This window comes from Tinamus guttatus, unplaced genomic scaffold, assembly GCF_059628265.1.
Source record: "Tinamus guttatus ecotype Peru unplaced genomic scaffold, ASM5962826v1 Tinamus_guttatus_pri_ptg000052l, whole genome shotgun sequence".
Classification (NCBI taxonomy): domain Eukaryota; kingdom Metazoa; phylum Chordata; class Aves; order Tinamiformes; family Tinamidae; genus Tinamus; species Tinamus guttatus.
Window position 1 is genome coordinate 6,097,905 of NW_028288586.1, and position 10,799 is coordinate 6,108,703.

Sequence of the window (10,799 nt, forward strand, 5' to 3'; positions counted from 1 at the left end):
TTGTTTAACTTGCTTTGGAGCATGATTCTTAGGTCAGTCTGTGTAAGAGGAAAAAGAAATCTTTTCTAATAATTTGGGTGAAGAGTTTGGATAGGTGCACATGCTAAGTTAAAAGGGATGTGAGAAATGGGACGGCACTTGCATGGAACATTTGTACCTTTCTAAAGAAAGCTGCTTCTTTAAATGAGAACCTATTATAATCCGGAATTGTGAGCATATAACTTTTTGTCAAATCCATATCAGCTGTAAATGGACTTCTTTCTGCCTTAATATTATAATTTAAAGTCGTAATTGTCGACCAATTTATTGGAATGTGCAAAGCAGGGATTAGAAGCAGTCATTACTATGTAAATTATGTTAACAATAGCCTATGACTAGATCATTTGCAAAACTTAGTTACTGTGGCCTGTGCACGCTACTGTTAATGTGAGTCCAAGCTGTAGTGGTTTCAAAACAAAAGAATACAGAACCCTAGGCCAGTAAGTGAAGTTGGATAGAACCGAAACTCGCTGTCTTGCCATTCAGGTGCAGCAGAAATCTTTACATGCGAGATACTGGACATGTAACTGAGGAGTGAGAGCTGTAACTCAGCTTTTCAGTCTTGGCAAGATTCTGCTAATGGAGCATAGTTTCAATCTGTTCTCTTAATGGATAACAGAGAGCACTATCTTGAGTGGACAGTAGGAATTTCCCAAAACTTAAGTCAGTGAGAAACCAGCAGGAATTGTTTGGGAGCATCAGGCAGTAGCAGGATCTGAATGTGTTGGTGGCTGGAGTGAATTCCCAGCCCTTGCTTAATATAGTAAAAGGAAAGTCTGTGCATAAGATAGGAGGATGAAAGCTTTAATCTCCATATCCTCTGAGATGTGAATAGGACATTTCTTGAGAAGAATATTTATTAGTCTGCAGTGCAAAGGCCTGGTTGAAGTTGTATGTGGAGGTATGTGTATATCATAAAGCATGGAGCTGGTCTCTTGACGGAGATGGGGAGGTGTTAGATGAACTTACTGTTACGTAGCTGAAGTGCTGCACTAAACACAGAGATGAGGAGTTCGTTTCTGGTTTACCACAGATTATTTTCATGTCTGGGACAGATCATTTAATGTGTCTTTGCTCCCACCCCCCTATTCTGCAAAGTGGATATTTGGCTTCCTTACATTGTAGATCAGTTAATGTGCATGCGTTTATTCAAACTTTTAGGCACTGAACATTCTAGCATAAAAGTATCTAGATAGGTATTGTAAAGAAACAGAAGAGAGACAAACAGAAAAAGAAGCAATCATGAGTTGGCCATAAATAAATAAATATACAAGCACGACTTGGAACTTGGATTGCATGTTTTAACAAAGAGTAAAATATATCATTTTGCAAATGTGCAGTGTTTACATTTTGGATTATGTCTTTACATTTTGAATATTTTGTGTAATATGAGGAAGAAATTAGGTTTCTTGATTTTGAGAAATGAGAAAGTTTTTGCTTGAAGACATTTGTCAGGACATCAAGTATCTTCACATGTAACATAGTCTAGGTGACAATTAAGCATAAAATGAAATACTGAATTTGTCTGAATTACGGACAGGGATTTCCTATTTTATGTTTTTTTGCACTTTTCTTTTTAATTCCTGGTTGTCTAATGTGAATATTCTTTAAAAGTATTTCCAACACCTGTGATTTTATGTCCGAAGATCATGTTTCTCATGGTGGGTCTTTTTTTGTGTGTTTTGTGTGTGCGTGGTTGTTTTTTTTTTTTTTTTTTAAACTATTTATCATGGTCACTAGGAAGATCCTGGAAATGATTCACATATGATTAGAAGTAATGGGAACCCAAGCACTATTTTAACTCGTGTGATTTTTTTTTTGAGTTTTGTCTCATGCAACATTGCCGAACTGACAGAACACCAGAAAACCTTCTGAGAAGTTGGATGTGATTCTCGATCCCCTTTCTAATCAGCAGCTTCATTAAGTTGTTAATCAAGTGCAAGAACAAGCCTTGGAAATAAAATCTTTACCACACGTGTAAGCAGTTTAAGATGCTAACGCAAGACAAGCTGTTTGTTCCTGCCCCCTTGCAGGAATTTGTTGCTCCCAGAGCTGGATCAGCAAATGGAAGGTGATCACTCGCCTTGGCCGCGCCGGGGTGAAGCCGGGCAGCTCTGCTCGGCCGCCCGGTGCATGTTGCCGTGAGGCGAAGCCGCCGGCCTTGGCGCTCGAGGCCGCGGTGCATTCCAGCAGCGCTCCTTTGGCAGCCGGCATCTCCAGCAGAAAACTGGAGCAGACGTTTGGGGTGGCCGGTTTTTAAACTTTCGCAGCTAGAGCTGCTAAATCTTGTCTGTTAACGTGCTGAGATGGCTGTTAATCCAAACTTTATTTAGTCGAAACTGTGGTGAAACAAAGGAATAGATTGCTGTTTATGCGGGCCTGGAAAGGAGAGAATGTTTTTGAAGTGGAACAGTTCCAAAATAAGTCAGAATCTGCAATTTTCTTATTTTCAGTCCTCAAATTGCTCTCTCTCCCTTAAATCACAAGGGTCTGTTGAAATTTAAGGAAATAGATCCTTTACTAATCAAATGTTTTTCTTTCTATATTTTTTACTTTCAGCCATAGTATAAAGACTACATGGGGTGCAGCTTTGTTCCTTGGTATTGGCAAGAGCTAGCATTTTTGCAAGGGATATATAATTTTCTCTTTAATTAAATGCCAATTTAGGAAGCCTTGGTGTGTGTGTGCGTGCCAGCTTTGCACAATAAAATGGCAAATACTAGATTTGCAATTTAGAGCACCTGTCCCTATTAAGTGGATTTCTTCTGATTGCTGACAGTGGTTTGAACCTTGGCATTGATATGCCTGACCTCCTAGCTGATACAAAGATGCCCAAGATTTTATTTAATATGAAGTTAATTAAAGAAATTGTGGTGTGTGGTGTTTTTTTTTTTTTTTTTTTTTTTCTTCCCTCCCCTCCTGTTTAGCTGAAATTCCTTAGAAAATCCAAGTCATTTATGTTAGTCAGATTTCTGCTACAACATGACTAAACCTGGGTCACTAACCGAACTCTGTGTTTACATGATGGGATTTAGACCAGTGTTTCGAGGAACAATTAATTGCCAACTGATTGCAAGCATTTTTTTTTTTCCTCAGCTCCAGTCAACAGATTGGTATGAAGAAACTAGGTCTTGTGAGGTCAGATAACACTGTTTAATGCTAAACCTCTATCTACAGCCTTACATGGGATTTGGCAACCTTTCACTTGATAACATCAGGCCAGGAGTCTAGTAAATCATGAGTGTTGTCCACCAGATAAGATAATATGAACATGATCAATTAAACCCAAGAAGAGTACATCACCAGCTAATAAATCCAGATCCTTTACCACCCGATTTGATCATTATTGCTTGTTTGATGAAAGGGTTTTATTTGCAGAAGTAATCATTAACATATGCTGTTTATATATCATATAATCATATTTATTAGTGTCTCCTTTAAAATAGTAACATTTCTCCATTCATTTTTACCTCAAAAATATGCTGAGGAAAACATGAAGTATTTAAGAAAAATGATTACATTGATAGCATGTTTCATAACAGACTTCCCTAGTCACTTTGTTCACATTGAAGTATACATTTTTTCCCTTATATGTAAATACTATATTAATGTTCATATTTTTAGTGGTATTGTATATCTTTAAGTTGGAAAATGAGACTTTTTATTTTTACATGTGGTAAAGTTTTGGGGAAGAAAATTAAGGCTTACAATAAAACTGTTACATAAAGCATGTAGAGGTGAGCTTGCCCATTTATTTAGCTGCTTTTGGAGTACATAAAGTTTTAATGCAATAATTATGTAATGAGAAAGATGCATGCGCCATTATAATGCAGCTATTAGTTGATTGGAAGCTGATTAATACAATGCTTATTTACCTTAGATTTAAAAGAAGAGTCCATTGTCATCTTTTCTTTCACTGAATGTCTTCCTTTTTATCCTTCTCCTGTCTGAACTTTATCATATTTTTATTGGTTGCACATATTTCACCTGGGTGCTTTGAAAAGGCATGCCACTGAAGAAGCTTGAGAAGCAGCTCTGATCCTGCTAGTGAAGCTTCCAAGTGGGCATGTTTTTCTTGTTCAGCTTAGGGTCTGGAAAGAAATGTACTTTGAGTTTGCATCTGTATTGTCATTTCATGTCATTCATTCCTTCTTTTCAACTACTGATCAGACTTTTCATTTTTTCCTTCTTTTGTTTTTGCATTCTTCTCCTTGCTCTTTATCCATTTTGTTGATACATGAGTAACAGCATGTTGTCAGGGCAGAACTAGTGAGATATCCTGAAGAAGATAACCAGCATCACAACACTTCCAACTGCCAGAGCAAAATCTGCTCAATGCAGTAATTCAGGTATTGATGTAAAAGTTTGTGTCCCCCCCCCCACCCCGTTTTTGTTTGTTTGTTTCCTCCAAGGATGTGTTGCTTGTAAATGAAGTAGTGGCATAAAGTTCTTTTGGAGAATTGATTTTATATCTGTAAGCAGTAATAATAGCTTGGAACTTAGTATGATACTTATTTCTAGACAGTTAGTTCATAGCAACTTTCTATTATTATGTATTAATACATTAGAAGGGCTTTCAGTGACAAATATTCAAAATACTACATAGCTGCCTCAAATGGAAACAGTTGCAAAATTAAAATCTTATGTCTCTCTCCACGTATAAGAGAGATCAAAAGTCCTGTCAAATGCGCTATAAATAGAATGTGTAACACTTGTTGGAGCTGTAATAGAAAATAAATATTTATAGTCTGCAAAGATTTGTTTTATATTGTTCTTTAGACTTTCTGCATATCAAAGCTGTTTTGAAATATGGTTGTTTTTGAAATTTGCTTTGAATTATTTTGCTTTGAAATTTGCTTATTTTTTCTGTGAAGAGGTTGGGGCAAAGAGGGAAAAACAAACCTACAATTTCCAATTACAGTGTATGTATTTATTCATAAAGAATGCATTCAGTAGCCCTTATAAAACTAATACTGTTTTATTATTTCCACACAAAACAATTTTCTTGAAAGAGAAAATGCATTCAGTCCTTTTGCAAAGGAGTCCCATTACAGTATTAGCTTTGTAAAATTGTCACGAAAACTTACTAAGTCACTTCTTCCTTGGTATAAATCAACTGGCATTTGGAGTAAGAATTAGCACCCGATAAGGTGCTGAATAAAACTGAATTATCTGTTCTTCCTGATGTTCTTTTTCTTTTCTTTGGTAGTAAAATGAGAGTAAAATATTCATTGAATGCTTTTGTTTTGTGTCTAATTATTGCTCTGTTTTCTTTTATAACAGAGAGTGGTGAAGGCAGATATTGTCAACTACATTCAGGAACCCGTGACAAGAACCGTTAATCCTCCCAGAAGCTCAATGTGTGCAGTTCAATGACCATACTATTTTTCTCTGTATTGATACCTTTGGCAGTCCTCCTACCTTGACACAGCCTCCAGGATTGCCAGGAACTTTGTTTGAACAGTGACCATCGTTGCAATGCAAGTAGGAGTTCCAAAAACATGTTGCACCATTGTATGTTGAAAAGCAGCAGGCAGTCTTTTGACTGGCCAGATTTCAAATATTAGACCACACACTTTGGAATATTAAGATCTATATTCCTTCAAATTTTATTCAATAAAGCAGTTAAAATTCTGTTTATACATTTCCTCCTCTCTATTTGACTGATAATAGAATTCAATTGGATTAGAAGTCCTGCATTTTAAATAATTTTGGACATCACTGCTGAAAAGTATTTTGCCAAAGTATTTTGTCGTCTTTTTTTCCTCCTCACGTCCTGTGAACTAAACTGACACTGAGCAAAATGTAACTTGGAAAAGCTATTGTTGGAATAATGTTGAGCAAGTAATATATTTTATGTAGGGATAATTTGGAAAATATTCCATTATTACATATATTTATATATAGTGCAGAATGTATAAATTGTATTCAGTAAGAAACAGTGCTTGAAATAAAGCTCTAATGAAAACAGTTACTTTTCTGGAGTCTCAAGTTGTCTTCATGGATGCTCTGAAAAATGCTAGTGTGTTTGTGTATTTTTATTGCCAGATTAGCAATACTTTCTGCAGTAGATATGCTCATATGTCCTCATGAATATGGATGAACCTCACTTGGCAGCTTGGGCTGTTCATATTGAGTGATATATTCAGCATGCATTAGGAACTGTTGATAGATCAATTAGGATCAGTCATTTTTATTAACTAACTGAATGAATGACTTTTGGCCTCATACTCTTTTCTTTCTAGTTCAGAGCGCAAGACAGAAAAAGTTGACTGCTCACTCCTGTCTACTCTGGTCAACACATTTGTCCTCTGATCTTTTTCTAGAAGTGTTTTAGGTAATGCAGTTCTCTCCTGGCACATCTGAACAGGGAGCTAAGCGAAGAAAAGAGATTTCAGCCAACTCGATTTCAGCAGAGAAACCAGAGAAAGCTTTTCCTCTTCGAAGTCTAGAATGTGCTTTCTAAAAAGCATAACAAAACATTTGGAGATTAAGAAAGTTAATGAGGCTGAGCAAAGGAACCTTGTATATCTCAAGTGAAAAATGACAAGGTCCTTCAAGTGAGTATTACTATTAAGCTCTCTAAGCTTAAGCTCTCTGGTTTCAGCAAATGTGCTTTAAAAAAGAGATTTCAAATGACAAGAATGTGTGATATTATTTTGGTATATTCCAAGTTCTTTGAAAGACTTTTTTAAACTACTTACTATGCAATTTGACTAATAGTCTTATTACTGTATGTTAAAGATTGTGATTTTTTTTTTTCTTTTTAGGATTCAAATGTTGGAAATTCTCAAAAATGAGATACTGAGAATTTATTCCAAACTGAGCTAGGTGTGAATTTTCAGTAAGTTATGCTAGCTTGCTGTTTGTGTTCTTGCTCCTGTCACATGGTAAAAACGTTGTACACATTGCCTTACTGTTAAATGTGGCTGAACGGTGAAATATTATTCAGATAAAAGCTAGCTTAAACAGATATCTTGAAATAGGTGGTGAGTTTGCAAATTTATACATAGCATGTGATAAGCTTTTCATTTGTATCTTCGGAAATTTTTTCTTGTGTCTTGAACTCTGTTCGCATATTCAAATATTCATGACAACTGCCCCTTCTGTGAGGACGGAGCACAAGTCAACTCAATAGTACTGCTCCCAAGTTATATATGTAGCATGGTCCTGAAACATGAGCATTTTTGACACTTCAGAAAGTTGTTGTTGTTGTTGTTTGTTTGTTTTTTTGCTTCCTCCATAGAAATAAGATGCCCATTGATCTGTGTTGAAGTCATATCAAAGATCCTCAGGTACTTAATTGGCAATGATCTTGTCATGCTCTGTGCTTTTCATTGCTGCTGTTGATGTTGTGGAAGTTCCATCTGCAGGACCTAGGCAGGCAAATGCTGTGATAGGTTCTGCTTCATTAGTGCTTCTGGCATGCAGGCTCAATGACACTTACCTACACTAAGTTTCTCCAGACTCTTTTGTCTATTTCTGGTTCATTTTGGGTCTGAAAAGCATTTCAGACATTTCAGATTTTGTATTTGTGACTTCTGCAGATTCATAGTTTTAAACTTATGCCTTCTCTAAAAAGCTATCTGTGTATTTGATAGCACAGCACTGAGGCAACAAGTGATATTAACAGTAACTTGGCTAGCCTGTTACAAGGAATCCTTAAAAAGTGCAGGTCTGCTGAAGGTTTTTTTTTCTTTCTTTCTTGCAGTGTAAAGTGAGGTGTCCTCCTTAGTGTAGAATGTCAGTATGACCTGGCCTTGGTAGGTAAAGGCGAGCAACAATTGATAGTGATTTTCTTGTAAGAACTCCTTAATCTTTCTGGAAAAGTATGCTTTTTCCTAGCTTTTTAGGTAATGCTTATTATTAATAAAATAATAATAATAAAAAAGCTTTTAAACACTTAAGAAAAATATTCGCTATGAAAGCTGGTCTAATTTGTTTTACAGCCATACTTCTATTCTCAACGTTTGTTTTTCTAGCTGTCTTTGACTCTTGCTTCCTTTTGTGCTTTCCTCTCATGGCTCTTCTCACTGTTTTTTGTTTCAGCTCTACCTTCTCTGAACGTATTTGTGTTTATATTTGAAAGCCATTCTCATTCTTCCTCCCTAGCATGTATGTATATTATTTACACTATGAATCTCTTGTCTTCTATGCCCCCCAGCCCCTTCTTCTGCTGCCCCTCTTAACCTCCTCACATTTTCCGTATTGTATACTGACTTCCACTCTCCCTGCCTTTCTGTAGCCTCTCTGCTCCATTTAGATCCATTACCTGTCCATGTTTTAATCCTTACAAATGAGCTTTGCTCTTTTCACTCAGCCCTGGGGACCCCACCCTGAGTGCTTGGATTCCAGCTGCAGCCTAAATCCTTGGCTGGGGTAGCTACCTTTGAAGTAGTTAGTGCAGCAGCTGTTGTTACAGATTCAGGGGTGTCTTTGCCATCTGTAAGGCCTGAGTTCCACAAGGCTGAGCAGAAAGGTCAAAGATAATTCTGGAGGATTAAGCAACCTGAAAGAGGGGGAGGACTCTGCCATCCACAGAAGGCAGGGGCTATCTGGAGACTGAAGCGACCGAAGCAAGTTTGGTCAGGGGATGTGGGGTGGGGAGGCACACAAGCCCTCACCGTGTATCCAGGGTCCTTCTGTAAGCATATTCCGTTCATTGCTGTTCCACATGATTCACGTGCAGCTGAGTTTAAACATGTGCCTTGTTAATCTATCTAAAAGTTCCTTGCAAGGTGAGAATAGGTTGAAAGCAGCTCGGCAAACAGCAATGAAGTTAAATAGCGCAGCGCTTGCCAGGAGTGAGGCCGCAGTTTGTAGAAGCGTTAATGCATCTGCTTAATTTCCATGACATCAGAGGAGGTAAGGACCTAGTTCAGGCCTTGATCTTGCACAGATATACAGTGGTGAAATGATTTGCCTGCTTGAAGCTGTTAAAACTACTCATTTTGGTAACAGTTCTGTATCTAAAGATTGTTTCTAAGTTCAGCTCACCCCTACAGTCAGCTTTACATGATCTTGTATACCAATACACTTGCATTCTGTCTGATTATGTGGTAGATTGCAAGTGCTTTCAAAACATGTATTTGAAGGTTTATTTTATAGATACAATTTTTCTTTGGTAGTTTCAAAAATTTATTGGGACCAAATTTAGTCTTTTTTCATAAACAGCAGCATTAAGATATTGTCTCTTGGGGCCAAGTGTATTGGGTAATGATTGATAATCTTTCATGTTATTTGTGACTTTTTCATACAAGTTGCAGTACAGAATACTGTATAGAAGGTATCTCTGTTCTTTGTGCTGTAAAACTGCTTAAATTAGGTTGGATTAAACTTTGAAACATCTGCTTCTAGTGCCTTTGTAAAATTAAGGTGAGACCTTATAAGACTAGGGTGGAAAGAGGAACTCTAGCAGGTGATCAGGTAAGCTACAAAATTCACACTCAACAAATGCAGCAAAGGACGTTGGAAGAAGCCTTTTGCATATAATTCTTAAATGATCTGAGACCAAAGGTTCACGTGGCACTGAAGTCTTGCCAGGACATGCCTTTGCTATGGTTGAAACATTGAGCTAATGTAACAGCCTTAGCTGATTGGAAATACAGCAAAAAATACTCTTTAATTTTATCTACCACCTTTTCAAAATAAATCTTGGTGTCTAACCAAATCTGTACTGTACTGTTCATATTTTGTCATTGATAGAAGACTAAAATGCTGTCCCTTAGCATAATTAACTATTCTATAACCATCAGAAATTTTCAGAGAATACTTGCACTCATTTCTCATTAATTTAACTACATATACACAATGCCTGTACAATGGCCCTGAAAGAAGTACTTAAAGCAGCAACGACTGTTGTAGAAAGTATATTTTAAAAGCTACCTTTTTTTTCCAGAATTTTAATATTATTTTCCAAGCAAAGAGGTTATGGTGCTCAGTTAAAGAACTTGTCTGTAGCATATCATCTGATTTTTTTTTTTTTTTTTGTCATCTTTATAAGCAACTCATAACTGGTTAAAACATCTGAATGCTGTTGAAAAAGTCAAAATTTATCCAGGCTTGCAAGGGAGTAATAGCATACATACAAGATAAAAATATCAGTCAAGCTAATTACCCATAGGAAGCAAGTTTATACTCTGATTTCAGGTACTATGAATAGAATGTGATTAGAATTTAATGTGCTACAGTTTTGTTTGCAAAATACACAGATCCTATATATACCTCTCTTTATAATGTGCTCTCTAGAAACCTTGGGGATCCCTGTTTAACTTGCAAATGCTGAAGTTTGATCTTCCCCAAATAGAAGATAGTGAAGCTCCCTGAGTTCCACAAACTGATTTCTATTTTCAGCTCCCCATAGAGAGCTGGTTGTTGAGCCAATTTAAACCTCTTTTTTCCTCTCTCTATCGCTCTCTCCTCCACTTCATCTTCATTCATTTTGGCACTGATGAGGCTTTTGAACTGGAACATATCCAGTTAGCTAATTGGCCTTTTGCCTTGTTTTATGTGGGGGTGATGTCAAGTGCTGAAATAACCAATTCACTGAAAGCAATTTTGTTTCAAAGGCTTGTCAGAACCTAACCTAAGAAAGTACCAATTTCAGGTTTGTTTTGTATTTAACTGCTACACAGAATTCCTCATTCTGGTGGGCAAACCTCTGAGAAGAATATAGATTTGAGGTCAAGAGCTTATATTTGCTCAGATAACCACATTTGGAGCACTGAGTTCTAGGGAAAATGATTAGAAATCCAGACCTT

At 36.8% G+C, this 10,799-nt stretch overlaps 1 protein-coding gene across 2 annotated transcripts in view; it reads left to right on the forward strand.

The window, feature by feature from the left end:
- The window catches only part of RAB28 (RAB28, member RAS oncogene family), a 62,146-nt gene extending 56,139 nt beyond the window's left edge, over positions 1–6,007 (forward strand). The window contains exons 7-8 of one of the 2 annotated variants that reach the window (XM_088539989.1): positions 4,288–4,388; positions 5,323–6,007. In XM_088539989.1, the coding sequence (XP_088396115.1) occupies positions 4,288–4,383 (96 nt within the window). In that variant the 3' untranslated portion in view covers positions 4,384–4,388; positions 5,323–6,007. The remainder of the gene's footprint in view (positions 1–4,287; positions 4,389–5,322) is intronic. The other variant, XM_088539990.1, reaches the window with a different exon arrangement.
- Positions 6,008–10,799: the final 4,792 nt, after the last annotated feature.